The sequence below is a fragment of the Dermacentor silvarum genome, chromosome 1, assembly GCF_013339745.2.
Source record: "Dermacentor silvarum isolate Dsil-2018 chromosome 1, BIME_Dsil_1.4, whole genome shotgun sequence".
In the NCBI taxonomy this organism is placed as follows: Eukaryota; Metazoa; Arthropoda; class Arachnida; order Ixodida; family Ixodidae; genus Dermacentor; species Dermacentor silvarum.
In genome coordinates, this window is record NC_051154.1 from 7,643,254 (window position 1) to 7,661,902 (window position 18,649).

Here is an 18,649-nt window from a genome sequence, read left to right on the forward strand (position 1 = left end):
GGTTACATCTATATCATCTGCCATTGAACGCACCATCGAACACCTCATACTATTTCCTGGCGCTCTTTGGCCATTATTCGCCATTGCGCCATTAAACCAGATACACCATCATCATCATACATAATTAACCAACTGGCGTTGATTTGTTTTCAGCGCTCTGGCTGATTGCAACTTCTGGCTTCACTGCTCTTTTGTCATGGCATACGGGGCTACGTTCATTGTTGACGCATGAAGTTAAATTATTTGGACAACGTAAATAGTTTCTTACTGTCATTTGAACGCATTGCTCGCATCGCACTAGTGTTCAAATGCGGTTGATGAGGGTGCCTGCGTCCGGCTCTCGAAGCCAGCTGCTTCGAGGTTTCGATGAAGTTCCGCGCAACTGCGTCCACTCGCCGACTCCAAAGCCATTGCAGCTTCCTGTGTTACAGCGGCCGCTTCACCGTTTAGTCGATAGACTTCGAAGCTTTTCAAGATGTCCTTCAAGCAACACACCCCGCAGGAGCCTTTCAACGACACCCCCCTCCCCTTAACGACAGCTAGAAGGACGCAAACACACGCAAACGCAATGCACAACAAACAAAAATAGGAGACAGACAAACGGGAGCGCCACAACCGCAATTTTATTGTTTCTTTGGACATACCTTTATATAGCATAGTAGTTGCCCATGCGTTACATTCGTGAAGCGGGGAGAGGAGGGGGGGGGGGGGGCGAATTTACAATTGGACAACAGGAAGATGACACACCTCCCTCCCCCTTTTCTTCCAGCGCCTCACTCACCGCCGTATCTTTACTTTTGCCGAGAATCGTAACATTCTTAAAGCGTGCCTCGCACCCGTAATTAAGTACATGCGTGGCTAAGTGCGCACCATCCGGAGTTTTTAAATATTGCTCCCGCATACGTTGGTCGACGCAGTGACCGGTTGGGTCGACATAGTCCTTGTCGCGCGGCAATGGCATCTCGTACACGAGTCCTGAACCGCGAGCCGTGTTTCTTGACACATCCTCCTTTGACTTATGCTGCAGACACGGGAACACAACTTCGATAGCTTCACAGGGACAGAAAAAAACAGCGGGAACACCGTGCCTGCCCGCCACCTTCAAGTTGCGGTTTACCTCTGCAAAAAACTCTTAAATAAGCACCACTTCAGGCCTCAGTTTTGTAGATTAAGTGTTCTGCTTTGCTGCACATTTTTTTTTACATTCGTAGCATCATTAACAAGCTTGACGTTTTATCCGTAATACATGAAACAAAGATTTCATAGCCTTACCGAAACGTGGCTTCACTCGCACATTGAAGACAGCTAATTTCACAGCGCAAGCTGTTATGGGCTGAATCCAATAGCCGTTTCGGTTGGCGATTTTGTCCGTCGCAGATATCGCCAGCAATGAGAGAAAGAAAAGCAGCTCCCGTCGGGATCGAATCCGGGCCCTCTGCGCCTGCCAGCGCTTTCTAGCTGCTGCGTAAGCATGACTCGCCATAGAGCTTCATAGTAATTACCGCCAGGCAAGCAGGGCAGTGTGGGAGTACATGGACTTGCCTAAACTTAGTCCTTCTTGCTTTAAATGGCGTTGTGTCTTTGCAAAGTGATCATTTTCAAGAAAGTACTATGTCATACATAATTGAATACGCATTATTAAAATTGTCCGATGGCAGGATTCAAACTCAGTACCTCTAAGACAGTTCGTATTTCCAAAAGGTATGGACCGGAGCAAAGACCAACCGTAGTACCAGGAACCTGACGGAATTGCCTTGTGGCACTTGGTAAGACAGAGAAAGCGGATTAAGGCATTCTTTAAGCATTGTCAGCGCCCGCTTCACGTGTAAACCATGCTTTAAGCCAAGTTCTTTTGGTCAGTTTGGACAACCACTAAAATGAACAAACGTAAAAGTTTTTACTACGCAGCTGTCATCCAATCGCTCCTTGAGTACCCTATCTAGCTCGCCTATCAGAACATGTTGCCCAAGCATAGCGCCGTGCATGAACCGATGATGCTCCTTCCTGCTGAATGTCATAACTGTCCCATTCATCAAAGGTGGACGTAAAATACAGCGAAAGGAGATCAAAAGAACCAAGCGCTTCAGTGCGCTCTTCCATTTGCTGATCAGCATTGGTCGTAGTGTGTGCTTCAAGTCCCGTTTGCTTTCTCTGTGCAGCGGACAGCAATGACAAGACCATCGCAACCACGGGCCGAGTGGCGGTGGTTGCTGCTCAGGGTCCCACCAACATGGACCAGCCGGACACTGTACTCTACCACACCATGGTGGTTACGAGAGGTTGGTTCCTTGTCCAGATCAGTTAAGGAAGGCCTCTCTTCCATATCGCGCCCTTTTTCCTTGCCTATGATTATTTTTCACCAAGTGTATTACTGGCCGGAAAGCAAGAAAGCTGGGCTATTTATTATCGTTAGCATTACCTGGCGCATTGTGTCTAGCTCAAAACAACCTCAACAGAGGTGGACCGCACAGACTTTGCCGATTCCTTATTCGAAAAGAATGGATGTATGACACGATCTTACTGATGGTCAAGCAAAAATCCACTGGCATTAAAAAGTGCCGAATATGAAGAGGCCAAACAGACATGTGAAATGTCTATGCACTCAGTGAAATCAGCACGGTACGGTGGAGGTTTTATTTTTAATTTTATTTTAACTACTGCTGTTTTCATTGTTCGGTTATGCGCAGACAAAAATTATCACAGCTGTGGTGTAGAAGGCGGGAAAGAAAGGTGCCATTTAAACGCAGTTTGACTGGCGCCACCTCCTAGCAAAAAGTGTTAGCATTCATAAAGCCACGATCCTACAAGAAACAGATGATTGTCACGATAAATGTTATTTGCGCACCACTTGAAACGAGGACTAGACACGACAGACACAAGCGCAGGTGGTCTTCGTTCCAAGTGGTGCGCAAATAACATTTATCATAAATTGTTACAAACTAGCCCAAAGCAATACCCTTCGATGATTGTCACATTACACTTGAGCAAACAAGGCTGAAAACTCAAATCGCCAGTATAGTTGAGACAACCTTACGCTATTTAGATTTCAGTTAGCGAAGCCAATATGACACTTTTTTTTTGTGCTGGTTAGCAAGATTCAATAAAAAAAATCATATTAAGTACCAGCGTGTCGAACTGAAACTGTTTTTTCGGCTTCGGTTCGGGTTCAGGTTTAAGCGTTCGTTTTTGTTTGTTTTTTTCCCAGGTTTAAAGTGTCAGGCTTATTCACCAATGTTGTCAGTTTTACATAAAAGTTCATGCAATGTTGTTGATACAAAGGGAGCCCCAAAGTTGGGAACTTTCAGGGGGTCTCCCACGCATGAACAAAATGGAAAACAGAGAAATACATCAAGAAGTGGTTGCGGTAACCTTATTCACAATTTAAAAAAAGCGAAGAACAGTGCAAGAAGCAAGACAATACAAAGCTGCTTAGTAAAACGTTGCAAAGAAAGCTTTTTTGTATAATAAACAAGCAATACCAGTTAACATAATAATAGAAATGGAAGCAATATAACAAGTAGCATTATTAAAATCAAAAAGGCCAGTTGTTAGGATGCATAAGATAATTAATTATATAGTGGGGTACCAGTATGTAATAACGTGTGTTCGCGTGTAACGTGTGTTCGCTCTCCGTGATAGCGCAGTAGTGGTCACACGAGCAGTAGTGACAACATGAAAAAGGTTGTTCTGCCGTATTTGCATAACGTATCACACGCTCTAAAGAAGCTTGGACGAAAGGTTAAAGTAGATGTAATATTTTCCGCTCCGCAGAAATTGTTTAGCTTATGCAGTGCCACAGACCCGTTTGCCAAGAAACGCGCAGGTTGTAAAAATAAAGTCCCTATATAAGAAAAGTACCGCCGTCTACTCTTTCCTCCGCCGCCTCCTCTCCTAAAGCGCTTGCTTTTTTCTTACTTTTTGCTTGCGAAAGCCAAGTCGACGGTGGCGCACCTAGGAAGTCCACGTTGAAGCTTTCAGGCCGGGCGCGCGCCGCCGCCGCCGCCGGCGACTGCGGTTGCGCAGAGGACTTTCAACATGGCTCTTAGGCGGAAAAAAATAAAATATAAAGAAGTGAAAAGCGCGCGCTATCATCGTCCAATCGGAGATACAGGAGAGAGGGAAGCGGCGTTTATCAAAGGATGGCGGTACTTTTCTTATATAGGGACTTTATGTAAAAAGAATCATCAGCCCCCTCCTGTGTCGTGCGTAAAGAATGTTGTGTATCGCCTTCCGTTATCGTGCGGGAAAGTTTACATTGGGCAGTCTGGGAGGTGACTGAATGATAGGTTAAGAGAACACAAACAAAAATTGAACCGATACCGAGATGGTCACGTTTCTGTGCATTGCAGTGATTGTGGGTGCAAACCCTTGTTCAATGAGTGTTCCGTTTGGTATAGAAATGTAGATAAAGTTACGCGAGAGGTTGTTGAAGCCACTCCGATAGCGAGGGCCGGTGATAGCTGCATCAGCTCCCCTTCAGTTGCGCTGACTACAAATGAATTTGCGTTCCTGGATGCGGCTGGTTTTCATGTGCGGTGATTGGGCCTTTTCTGTATGCGGGCCTACAAATACGGTTGTTTCTCGAAATAAACACTCAGTTGAAAGTTAGCGCTCGTCCTGTTCTCTCGTTCTTGTCCGTGTCTTCTAGCGCTATGACCACCTCTGAGGAATATAATCGCCACTTGTGGAAGAACCCCGGCGCGCTTTTCCGGGATGCCGAGATTACCTTCTGAATCGTCCCGCATTTTTAAACTGCTCTGAATTGGACCACAAAAATGCCTATACAGATGGCAGGAAAAGCCGTGCTACACTTGCTAGAGTGCGCTACATCAATTGCAGTCTTTAGGGGATATGTAGTAGCATAGCAGGTGACGCGAGCCGCCATCTACACTAAGCGTAGTTCAGCCCGAACAAGCCCGGAGTACGTCTCGTCCAATACAGGAACAGCTAAATACCAGTTTCATGAAACGCTATTTCTTTCTCACTCACAAATACCGAAGGCTTGCAGGGATGAAAGAACACGCACTTGTAATTACTTTCAATGCTTGATGGTGTATTATTAGGAGCGAAATATTATTTACTTGACGTTCATTTGGAGCAAATTACCTTTGAGTACGAAGAGATGATAGGAAGCCGGGTGTTTTCTGTTTTTTAGCAGACGCGCGTTGTGTCCGGCCAGAGTGTTTCGATTCGACACGACGAGAGAAGGAATTCTTAGCGAGGTGTTGGAACTGTGCAGATGACGTGTTCCTGCAGTTCAACAGGAATGCCGAGCGCAACTGTCCACCGCTGGCCCCCGTGTTGCCAGCGCCACCTGAGGGCCGGGCCGTGTTTGGCGGACGCAACATCTGGAAGAACTTGAACGTCACCACATTCCGCGCCCAGATCGGGCCGACAGGTGGCAGCCGTGGCTACGAGAAGGTCACCGGCCAATCCGGCTGGGGCATCTCGTGGTGGATCAACGAGGAGCTCATACCGGTGCTGCACGTGGAGCGAGGCAAGACGTACACGTTCGTCGTCGAGGGCGGCGTGGACCCGAGCAACTCGGCTCGCTACCACCCCTTCTACATCACCGACAGCAGCAAGGGCGGAGGCTCCAAGGAGGATCAGGCCGTCCTCGGAAAGAAGGTGCCCTCATTATTAGAGAACACGCTCGGCAGGCATATCACCGTAGGAACATAAATGAAGCATGGTTTTCGTAAGGGTTATTCATACCATACTCAGCTGGTTTCATGCATAACTTACACTCATCTGTAGGAGCCTTTGACCGCGTCTCGCACCAGCTTGTCCTACTAACAGTGATTAAAATTTATTCCCTTGTGGGGTCACGAAGTGACGGATCCCACCATAGAGTACCAGCATATGCTAGTTTAGTCATTTATGTAAATAACCAGCGTAAAACGCATTACAGCAAAGTCTTAGGGGAGCAGCAGCTACGGTCTGGTGATCCGTGAACCGCGTAGCTGCTGCTTGCCTAAGATACTGACGTAATGCATTTTACGCTAGTAATTTACTGACGTTAAGGAACCCCAGGTCCAGTAGGAACGAACATCTCCGGTGACGTCATCAAACTCGCATATGATGATAATTTTTTTAACTGTCGAGTTTAATGATAGTGATCGAGAGTTTCCTACGGCGCGCATCAGATCGTGGTTTTGGCACGTAAAACCCCATAATAAAAAAAATGAGAGACGCGAAGAGGAAAGCGGAAGAGGAGGGTATGGCGAAAGCGTGAGAAGAAGAGTGCGGCGATGATGGCGCCAGATTAGCGCACGTCGTCTGGGAGGTCTGTCTGCGGCGGCTGCTGTGAATCGCACCCAAGCGTCACCCATGCGCTGCCTCTCGCGATCTCCAGATTACGTACCGAGGTAGTCGCGCCACACTTCGCTCCGTTTGCAACGTGCCGCACGAGACAGATTTTCCGCGCCAGCCAATATATCGCGAAAATGAAAATACGTATCTTTTATAATCAAATTTCCACTCAGTACGCTCGGACACGCTATCGACACTAACCACACTCTACAAAGTAACCTAGGAATACAGCGCAAAATATGTGTGTAAATTTGCTAACGCTAATCCATATATAGGGTGTCCCAGCTAACGTTAGCCACGCTGTTCAATGAAAAATAAGATTGAAAAAAACACGGTTCAAGATACAGTCTTACGACCTAGACCGACCTCCGATGACCCAACGCTGTAGGTTTCATATTTGTATCAATAATTTTTTCGTTGGACAGCTTGCCTAGCGTTAGCTGGGGCACACTTTACTCCATTCAATCGCCGTCATTCATTTTCCCTTATCAGATACACCGATGAGCAATATGAGAGTGAACGTCGAATTCTTTTTTAAACTCTAGATGCGTGGATTAGAATCTGGCATATTGTCACGTTGTAATGACGGTGAAGAACAAAGTTACAAAACTGTGAACCACGAAACGAACCCTTTATTGGGCGAACCTGTGCCCACAAAAGCAAGCGACATTCAAAGCACAAGAGCGGCAAGCGCAGTCGGCGATCGTCGAAAATCTCCGGGTCATCCGCGTCAGGTTTTATACATGCATGACTCGTCGAACGTTCCAGCGTAATCGCTGGTGCCTTCCAGAATGTATACTACACAATTCGTGTCGTGCATACAATCTGATTACGCAAAGTTCGGCGGGAACATACAACAGATATAGAACCAACGATAACATTCGAGTAAGTTCCAAATCATGCAAGCGCGTCTTGCCTTGAGCGATAAGTTCTTAGCGGGTGAAATGCAGTCCCCGGAAAAAGAATAACCAAGTACGCGTGTCATTATGAACGAATAGCTTGCCTCTTGGGCAACACTATTAGGGGCGAGCTCTACCGCTGGAAAAGCTGGCGCCACCGTCGGCGTGACGTGGTATGAGGGATCACGTGGACACAGCGGCCGCGACGTCTGCTTCGGAAGCGCCGAAGCGAGCTAAAAACGAAAGTTTAAAGTCCCACCTGCGCTCGGGTTCTGATTAAGTGGGGATGTTTTCCGCCTCGGGTGTCTGCTTGACAACACTGACAACGCTTGAAAGCACTATAGAATAGGTAGTGGCTGCCTTTGAAGGCGTCCCTTTAAAATGGTAGGCTACTCATCAGTGCCGCAGCGCCGGACGTACGCAACGGAGCCCGGTGTCAGCCTTCACACGTACCCGAAGGCCAAGAAGCTGCGTGTAGCTTGGATTGCGAAACTTAGAACCGGCAAGCAGCCATCGGCTACAACTCGGGTGTGTAGCAAGCACTTCCGCGAGGAAGATTTCTGCTACGGCGTTGAGGCTGCGATGTTCGGTGAGTAGCAGAAGGCGCGCACTGAGAAGCTCGCTCACGTACGCTGCTCGGTTAATGTCATGAAGATTTGGTCCATGAACTTGTCTATGCTAGATATTGGCAAGTTCACCAGAATTAAAATGGAACAGTAAGAAGCACATTCAAAAAAGGCATGACATATATGCTCATGTTTGTGCACCACCAAACAATGAATGTACTGGATTAACAAAAAGAGCACCGGGAAATTCCTCGCTGAGAATACCGACAAACATACAGTGCGACGCAACTTGAGAAATCACGATATTGAAACGTCCAAGAATTTAGAATAAACAAAAATGATTGAATCGTCGCGATGGCACATCACGAGTCGCCATATAGCGTCGAAGTCCCTAGTTAATAACGAAATTATTTTTCAACACTCTGATAACTTCCACGCAACAATGGTTGCCTGTGTACTGTCAAATGTGCATATGATGCAGCCTAAAGTTAACGGCACGGTGCGAAAACACGCTCGCAGCGAAAGCGAAACATAGTGCGCGGACATGCATGCAGACGCGCAGTCGGTCGCTGCGAACCCGTGCTATCGCCGTATTGTGGCTTCATTCTGTTATGCTCCCTTTGGTTATAGAGACAGCCCACTATAAGAGCCCATTTCACATAGTCTGCTCTCAGCGACTGCCTACCATTCACGCAAGAAGCTGGTTAGGGGACTCCATCGCGTCGACCGCGCGCAATGGGCGTTCACTGTACGTATTCGGTAAAGAGATAGCGCCTGTGAACTATTGCCACACCTTGCAACAGGTGCCACATAATTAGAAAGACGAAGACGCGCGCTAGTTCACGCGCCATGCACCGTCACCTGCTTTGACGGGTGCCAGCGAAGAAGCAGACGAAGATCCTCCGATCAACGCGCGGGTGCTTGAGTTTTGCGTTTGATCAGCTGGCGGTCAGAGACTGAGACTCAACGCTTCAGGTCGTCTGTTCTTCTAGAACGTGACAATTCTGGTGGAGGTGCGGGGTAGCCTCGACCTATGCAACAGGCCCCTCCTAACAGCAGAAACTCAAGCACTCTCGCGTCCATCGGAGGATCTTCGTCTGCTTCTTCGTTGCTTCTTTTTCTAGAACGTGACACTATTCTACGCCTTCTGTATGCCCAAAATTAATATTTTGACAGTAAGAAACTTGACTCGTTTGGAGAGTACTTACAGAAATGGCCAGGAGGACTCCCTCGGGGTGTTTTTATTGAGCGCCGACAACCAAATCTACGAGGAGCGCGCCGCGTTATCCCTCATACTACGCAAGCTTCCGACAGATGGCGACTCCGTAACTCCTCGCCCCCAATTGCATGGGTTGCTCTTGAAAGCAATGTATACGCTCGACACGAAATCTACTCGGTGCTGAATATCCGATGTCATCCTGTGCGTTTTCGTAGGCGCATCCCTCCTGCCACAGCGCTACTTACAGTTCAACACATTGTAGCCTTTTACACACGTATCCTGCTCCAAGATCATGGCGTGTATATTGAGTATGGAGAGACAGGCTTATCTTGCATGGTGAAGTAGGGGAGCGCAATCAGCACATCCGAAGGCGGAGAAAAGGTCAAGACGAGCGCTTCGTATGTGTTGATTGCGCGCCCCTACTTCATTATGGAACCTTACCAACTCGCCCAAATGTCTACCTTGCTACAGGCTTATCTTGCATCCTAGCTAGATTTGCAAGATATTATACGGCAGCTTAGAAAGGGAGATAAAGTTGCACTGGTTTAATCTGTTACTCGAAAACAGGGTTTCCTTCTTCCGTTCGTGTCGTCATGTCGGGATTCATGCACGACACACATGCGAAATACTTTGCAGTTAAGAGCTGCCGTTTGGTCGTCGTGTCGTCTTCGTGCCGTTGTGCAGTCGTTGTCCTCGTCGTCATTGTGCTCTCCGCATACAGTTCGGAGAGCTTGCCTAATATATCAGTAATTGGGGCGCAAGTGAGTTCACAGCGGCAAAAAACTGCTCAAATGTGTGATGTTTTTCTAAAATGTTTCGGTTGTGGCCACTCTATGCATGTTCTATGCGAAAATACGCTGTTTATTTCCTTCGCGGAGTTTGCGCATAATTATGCAGCGCTGTGTGTTTTTATCATTATTCTAGGGCCATCTATTGCTTGCTGGAGTTGTCTTGGACTCTCGAAACAAAGTTGACGTCTCCAAAGGTAAGTACTTTAATTTATTCTTGGTGACACCTCATAGCAGAAGCACCACCAAACTCCAGACGGCCTGTCACTTCACTTCACTTTATTACCTTAAAGGTCCCCAGGGTTGGGGGTATTACATAAGGGGTGGGCAACAAGTATAAAGTAAATAAATACACAAGGAAAGGATGTTAAAGTACATGTTTGCTCGCGGTTCAATGTGGAAGTTATACATGTCAAAAAATGTGGATGGGCAGGTGATTGCGGCGATGTCGTGTGGAAGGCCGTTCCAGTCCGAGGCTGAGCGTGGGAAGAATGATGAGGCAAAAGTGGCAGTGTGCGCACGTGGCCGGGTGACTTGGAGGGGATGCGAAGCGAGATGCGTGCCGGGGGGCTGATGTAGGGTGGATGGTTAAAGTGAGCTGTAAAAAAAAAACTTATGAAATAAATACAAACTAGCGATACGACGCCGACAAGCCAGGGTTGATATGTCGGACTCTGCTTTTAACGATGATATACTGGTGTTGTATGAATAGCATGAATGAATGAATCTTGTGGCACGATTTTGTACCGATTCTAGGCCCTTTATTAGATATTTTTGGTTAGGGCTCCAGATGGCAGGTGCAAATTCCAGCTTAGAGCGTACGAGTGACTTGCAGGCAAGCAGTCTTAGGTCTGGTGGCGCGTGACGTAGATGACGCTTTAAGAACCCAAGGCTTTTGTTAGCAGATGATGCGATTTTAGTGACATGCGCGTTCCAGGTTAGATCATTAGATAACGTTACGCCGAGGTACTTATAAGACTGTGTTAATTCTATGGTGACATGCGAGATAGTATAAGGGAACAGGAGAGGATTACGTTTTCGGTTGAACGACACGAGTTTGCATTTATCGGGGTTTAGTTTCATGAGCCATCGGTTACACCAGTTCTGGACGCAGTTTAGGTCACTTTGGAGAGCTATTTGATGAGAGGGGTTATTAACTGTGCGATAGATAACACAGTCATCGGCAAAGATACGGACGTTACAAGAGACATGCGACCCGCCGTGGTTGCTCAGTGGCTATGGTGTTGGGCTGCTGAGCACGAGGTCGCGTGATCGAATCCCGGCCACGGCGGCCGCATTTCGATGGGGGCGAAATGCGAAAACACCCGTGTACTTAGATTTAGGTGCACGTTAAAGAACCCCAGGTGGTCCAAATTTCCGTAGTCCCCCACTACGGCGTGCCTCATAATCAGAACTGGTTTTGGCACGTAAAACCCCATAATTTAATTTAATTTAAGAGACATGCGTTGGTAGGTCGTTAATACATATTAGAAATAGGAGGGGACCAAGGACTGACCCTTGCGGTACGCCTGATGTTACCGGAAGAGAACTAGAGGTTTGATTATTAACGCGAACAAATTGGGTACGGTTGGCCAGAAATTCCTTTATCCACTGCAATATGTCAGGATGTAAATTTAACAAGGAAAGTTTTAGTATCAACCGCTTGTGAGGCACCTTGTCGAAGGCTTTCGCGAAATCCAAAAAGACCGCGTCAGTTTGGAGGTTAGAATCAAGGTTTACATGCAAGTCATGGACGAAAATAGCCAATTGTGTTTCACAGGATAAGTTCTTACGGAATCTGTGTTGAGAATTAAGGATGAAAGAAATTAGTAGAGTCAAGAAAATTCATTATGTGAGAATAGATGACATGTTCCATGATTTTACATGGCGCACTTGTTAAAGAGATGGGGCGGTAATTGAGGGGCGATTGTTTGTTACCTGATTGAAAGACCGGAACGACCTTCCAATCGCTGGTTTTGCTACCTGTGGAAAGTGATTGCGTGAACAGTAATGATAGATACACTGAGATGGCATGTCGAGTATTTTTTTAACAGTTTGCTGGTGATTTCGTCAGTACCTGCAGAAGATGACATCTTAATATTTTCAATGATACAGGCGATGCCATGCGCAGAAAATGTGACTGATGGCATAAGTGATCTTGGTTGGCCAGTTGGGACAGTTGATGTCATATCGGTTTCGTTTGTGAAGACGGATGAAAATGCAGTGTTAAACATATTAGCACATTCAACGTCGCTCACTTCCTCACCAAGTGTGTTAGTAAGTGTGACGATCGGCGTCTTATCAGGTTTAGAATTTGCCAGAACTTTCTCGGGTTATTGGTTAAGATCTTCGGCAGGTCAGTTTGAAAGAATGCGCGTTTTGCATTACAAATGGACTGTAAGTATGTTGACTCGGCCTCGTAATATTTGTTCCATGCGCATGCGCTGGGGTTTCGTTTTGCTGCATGGAAAAGGCGCTTCTTTTTGTTCTCAATTGTTTTCAATGACTTTGAGAACCATGGTTTGTTATGATTGGCACGAAATGTAATGGTGGGAATAAATTTGGTTGTTAGTTCTGTAACTTTGGTTTTGAAAGTAAGCCAGTTATGTTCAATTGATCGGTCATGGAAACACCCTTCGAAGTTTGGGAAAAAAGCCAGCAATTGGTTATTGATTTCATTGTAATTGCCTTTGTCGTAAAGGCGAATCGTTTTATGGAACGTTTGGCGCGATTCCGGGATGAAGGCGAAAGTAGCATGCAGAACTTTGGGGTCGCTAATTTCGCGGAGATAAGTAGGAGTTGATAAAGTTTCAGGGTGATTAGTTAGTATAAGATCCAAGATGTTTGACGATGCACCTACGATGCAGACACCTAGTATGACGGTTTGAGGTGCAGAACGGCATATTACCCACAGCATTTCAAGCTCTGATGGAATGTTAATGACCGAACAGGGCAATTGCTGGTTAGTGGCAATTAGAACACCTCCTCCTCTGGAGCCATTGCGGTCTTTACGGAAAATACTAAAGTTATGTAGGTCGGCTAAAACTTCTGTATCGGTGATGTCATCTGGTAGCCATGTTTCCGTTAGTATAAGTATGTTGCTGGCAGATGATGAAACAAGATTACAAATTTGCTCGCGCTTGGGGAGAAAACTGCGTATGTTTGTAAAGATAATAGAAAAAGAAAGAGCTGGCAATTTACCGTGAGGGCTGTTACGGGGAAGTTTAGTTACATGACGACGGGCCGTATGCTATGCGATTTCTTTTATCGTCTGCGATGACTCGTCAAATACATACCGCTTAGGGCCAATGGACAATGTCTTGTACAGCGCGCAAGGAAAATTTTGTGGCTTTAGTTTTGGCAAATGTAATAAGGTGCTTTCGTGCGTTTCGGACTGGGCGTGAAAAGTCCTCCCCAATGCCGTAATCAGTCCCTTTCAACTTACGGCCATTGGAAGGATAAGCTCCTTAGTTTAAAAAAAATGTCAATGTAACTATTATTGGGCGAACACGCCCAGCAGAATGGCGCCCAAGACGGTGAGCCCGTTCAATTTCTTTAGGGTCAATGGCTATATTTAGGTGATCACGGCAGAGGCGAAGGACTGTTTCTTCAGATTCGGCGTAGGTTTCCGACTTATTGTTATCTGCATGCTATGTTATAAAAAATTAGATTGTTGCGCCGCGAGCGATTTTCGACGTCATCCAGGCGGGCTTCTATTTCTTTGATGTCTTTGGCTGTTTGGGTGGTGTTAGCGCATACCAAATCTATATCGGTGCGTAGGGCAACCAGATCTTGATAGTGAGTTTCTAGGTCGGATAATCTGTTGCTGAGGTCAGATATAGCTTGTTCAGTAGTTTTTAGTTGATTTCTAAGACCTTGAACCTCGGCGAGTAGTTGTGACTGTCCAGCAGATAGTTTTTTTAGTTCATCTAGAACCGCGTCAGGACCTGGGTTTGTCTCGACATCGCCGGCCAACAACAACAAAGCACGTACGACATCAGCACACTCAATAGCAATGGAAAGGCAGCACTGTGGGCTTGGTAGCTGCAGGAGACAGTAGTCACTTGATTTTTTTTTTTTTTTTGTGAAAAGACAATACAGCTTACTGACCTGCGTAGCATAGGCGAACGGGTTAGATGACTGCATCGTGGCACAGCCACCAAGCCCACAGAGCGCCGCACGTAGGTGATGCAGGTTTATAGTCGCCGCGTCGGCTGTTGTCGATAACCGTAGGGGATCCGGGGACAGTCGAGGAACAGCAGTGGTGGCGCTGCCTGACTGTTTGAAGCTGTGGACAGATTAGAAAGGCCGGCGGGACACTCGAAGCGAATGGGTTCGCTGGGAGCCGTGGCGTCGGAAGGGGCGGGAACCAGGGCCAGTAGTAGTATCCGGGTGATGAGTGGGGCAGGCGTAGCATAGGCGAACGGGTTAGATGACTGCATCGTGGCACAGCCACCAAGCCCACAGAGCGCCGCACGTAGGTGATGCAGGTTTATAGTCGCCGCGTCGGCTGTTGTCGATGACCGTACGGGATCCGGGGACAGTCGAGGAACAGCAGTGGTGGCGCTGCCTGACTGTTTGAAGCTGTGGACAGATTAGAAAGGCCGGCGGGACACTCGAAGCGAATGGGTTCGCTGGGAGCCGTGGCGTCGGAAGGGGCGGGAACCAGGGCCAGTAGTAGTATCCGGGTGATGAGTGGGGCAGGCGTAGCATAGGCGAACGGGTTAGATGGCTGCATCGTGGCACAGCCACCAAGCCCACTCAGTGCCCACTCAAAAATTAAAATATCAATTTATAATTCGTTGTTTCTTTTTCAAGTTCTATACTGCAGCCATTTAGTATCGGGTACCAAGACATATTCGAACATAACTCAGCTACTGATGTTGCAAAACAAGGTATGTGCTAGCACGTATTATCGCAAATTATTATTATTATTATTATTATTATTATTATTATTATTATTAGTATTATTATTTAATATGATGCCGCTCTCGATTGAGAGCATAACAGGTGAGCATACTGCAGGTAAATAGTACAGTGAGAATTGAAAAAAACATGCAGTGAAATATGCATATATATAAAATATTTGTTCGTCCTCAGCTCGAATTCACATCCGTCATCTGGTCGCCACAGGAATATTTCATAAATTCTCTCGAATCTGTTCAAAACCGTGCCGCACGTTTCATCGCCAAATATTACAATGGGCATTGTAGCGTTACTGCTATAAAGAAATCACTATCAATCCCAGCTCTTGAATCAAGGACGATGGCTCTGCCTTGCTTACTACACAAAATCACTCACAGTTAACACACAACTACATTACCACTTTCCCCAACGCGCCGTGGTTGCTTAGTGGCTATGGTGTTGGGCTGCTGAGCACGAGGTCGCCAGATCGGCCACGGCGGCCGCATTTCGATGGGGGGCGAAATGCGAAAACAGCCGTTTACTTCGATTTAGGTGCACGATAAAGAACCCCAGGTGGTCCAAATTTTCCGGAGTCCCCCACTACGGCGTGCCTCATAATCAGATCGTGGTTTTGGCACGTAAAACCCCATATTTTTTTTTTATCACCACTTTCCCGACCATTTCGAGCATCTCGCCGTTTATATAACGCACACATTTTCGAACGTGTGTTTGGCCGCACAAACGCATTTAATAAATCTGCATTACCTCAGGCAGTAGCAGCTTGGAACGAACTTCGAAGCCACATTGTTGACCTGGTATCATTATAAAAAAGAAAACGATTCCGTAGCCATCCGCACATGTTGTTCCGTTTATACCATATTACTCAACTGTCGTCATCCTCGCTTCTTACCTGCTATTCATGTGTATGCATAGTACGCGTCTGCAGTTTATTGCCAGGAGTTTCATGAGCCACGGGCGTTTCCGATTGTCCAGTGTTGTTCTTATTCCTCGTTTGTTTGATGTCAAACGGCGTCTTTTTTTTTTTTTCAGTTTTGATTTGTTGTGCTAGTTATGGTCTCCTGTTCTCGCTACCTGTTGCTTTTTCCTAACCCCCTCACGCAACACTTCAGTTGGAGCCTGTGAAGTACGGGTATAAATAAATAATAAATAAATAAATAAATAAATAAATAAATAAATAAATAAATAAATAAATAAATAAATAAATAAATAAATAAATACACGGATAACGCAACGAGCCAAGCTTTCTTGCCAGCGAAGCCACGCTGGTCGTTCCGAGCGCACGCTGGAATAGTTTCACGCGCCTCAGTTTTCCCAGCAGCCGGAAAGTGGTGTCCCATAGTCTTGAATCACGATTACATTTTTGCTCGCGAATCATCGCTTTTGGTGATCTGGGCAAAAGGGCCAAGCGTCTCCACTGATGTTCCCGCTTCACTTGCTTATAGCAGCAAGCAGCTACAATGTTGCGACTCGACTGCGGCCGTGTGTCTCAGCCACCCATTCGAGCAGCAGATGGAAAATACGTAGCACTTTGCTCATGCGTGCGCTCTAAAGTTCCGGCGACGCATTAAGCAGGCTCCCAAGATGCGACTGCCAGAACACACGCTTCCTTGCGACAAGACCCGAGTTTTTTTTTTTTTTTTTTTTTTTAATTTTCTTACGCGCAAGCGTACCTGGCCAGCTAGCGCAATCGGCGAATGTCTGTTCGAAGCCGCGAAGGAAGCCGAGGAGGAAGGCACCTGGAGGTCAAGAGAATCGCGCGCCGGGGAAAGTGACGCCACCTAGAGGAAAGTGAAGCTGACGTTGAGCGAAGGGCGGAAGGAGAAACGAGCGTCGCTGAGGATGAAGAGGCGCGCACCTCCTCGGGCTACAGGTTTTGTTTGCGACGTACCGTCTCGTGGTAACATCCTCCACGCGCGCCGTACGCATCGTGTGCGAGTGAAAGCGTGCGACGGTGAGCCGACGATGGCGGCTCAATCTCGCGTGCGCAAGGGTGGAAAGCGGAGGGAAGCTCTTCCCACTGGAGGGGGGGAGGCGTTCTACTCCGGCGGGGCTGCGCGAGCCCTGTCTTGAATACGATCTGCGATGCGGACAGTCTAGGCGCTCCAAGGGCCGACAGCTTCGTGTGCGATATAGCACCCATACGCTTGCGCGTCACCCGCATTCACCAAGTGAAACGTCACTAACTTTTTTTGGGCACCTGAAAGTTTAAGGGGAATTACATGAGACTTTGCGAGTTTCATATGCCAGATATGCCCACTCACGCAAACTGTCGCTGATGTCATAACAAAGCAAACTGTCTATTTGTAGCACGCTGAAATTTTCCTTAACTCACCAGCTTAAATTTTTTTATAGCCCGCCTAGGTAAATAAATCCGCTTATTGGATAACTACATCGGTTATTGGGTACCGTGTAAGGCCTGGTTGGTACCAAGCCCTGCTCACTGCCCTCAATGACCGATGCTCCAAAGCTCGATGCTGCCTTCTCAAACCGCTATGTATGTCACCTCTAATCCCTGACGACGGTCACGTGTTGTCCAGTGACATTCTGCTACCCTGTAACAACACGTTCATCCCTGTCACCGACAACCGCTTCTTTCCCCCCCCCCCCTCCCCCTCTGCTTCTTCTCGACTAGTTTCTCATATAGTATCAATATTGGTCAAGTTCATGCTGGGAAACGTCAGGATGTTTGAGCTGTGGGGCTGAAAATTAACATAGAGTATAAGTTCTGGAGTATGAAAATTTTTCCGCTGTGCCCGCTCTCACTATGCAGCAATTAAATGTAATTTTGACACTCGAGGAAGGTAAAAAATATATCATACCAAAACGTTCCAGTTAGCTTCTATGATATTACGCTCAAGGTTATTTATTTATTTATTTATTTATTTATTTATTTATTTATTTATTTATTTATTTATTTATTTATTTATTTATTTATTATTTATTTATTTATTTGTGCACAAATCTAGTACGCCAAGAGGACATTATAGTTGTTGGGTACATTTCGAACAATACAACTAGGATGTCAAAAGAGGGAAAAGTACATGAAACCAAAACGAGATAAATTATAACTGCATAAAAGCACGCCAGGCATGCATGAGTTCATACATGAGGCACAGGTGTCATACGAAAAGAAATTGGAGATGCAAGACATATCACTGCTGATAACACTTTCCGTGTCGTGTAGCATACAGAGTTAATGTGGCGTTTAAGTTGTGTGGGCAACGAAAGATAGGAATGCACTACGTCGTCAGCCAAGTTGCTCCACTGGGTTATTGTGCAACACACACACACACACACACACACACACACACACACACACACACAAACGCAACGCGAAACGCTTGCGCTACTTACGCGAACACTCAATAAACATCACGCCTCGCCCACCGTCAACGATGTCCTCGAGGCACGCAGCACTGACGCCCAGTTGAGCGAGCACGTGTATTCTACAAATGCAAACTGCTGCATTTAATTTCACTAGCGCCAAGGTTCCTTAAAGGGGTCCTGAACCATCCCCCGGGCTTAGTTAAAAAAGTGGCAGTTCCGCCCGAAAAGCGAAGCGTCGATTGCGGTAGCCAATTAGTGGACAGCTATACGAAGAAAGGATAGTATTTTTATCGGTCGTATAAACTTGTAAACATAGGCATATTAACTAAATGAACAAGTATGGTGTCACATGCGCACAAGCAAACGTGAACGCATCTCACTCGATGACCGCGGATGTAGTAAGTGCGCCAGCAGCAGGAGCGAATTGACCTTCGTCCCGCCACTCGCATCAACGCGAACTTAAGCCGCGAAAACAAAGCGCACGGTGGACTGTGACGCGACGCAGATGGCTTTCAAAATACAGCCGCCCGGGAGGGCGCCTCCGATTGCGGCTCACTCTCGCACGCTTTCACTCGCAGCATACGTGAGGCTTATAGCGCATGAAAAGACAAG

General features: G+C 46.7%; 1 protein-coding gene across 1 annotated transcript in view; it reads left to right on the top strand.

Annotated features, from left to right (window-relative positions):
* The window catches only part of LOC119455776 (protein Skeletor, isoforms B/C-like), a gene marked incomplete at its 5' end in the record, with an annotated part of 138,327 nt that overhangs the window by 107,439 nt on the left and 12,239 nt on the right, over nt 1–18,649 (top strand). The window contains 3 exons of the mRNA XM_037717238.2: nt 2,160–2,279; nt 5,240–5,628; nt 9,921–9,981. Coding sequence (XP_037573166.2) covers nt 2,160–2,279; nt 5,240–5,628; nt 9,921–9,981 — 570 coding nt within the window. The remainder of the gene's footprint in view (nt 1–2,159; nt 2,280–5,239; nt 5,629–9,920; nt 9,982–18,649) is intronic.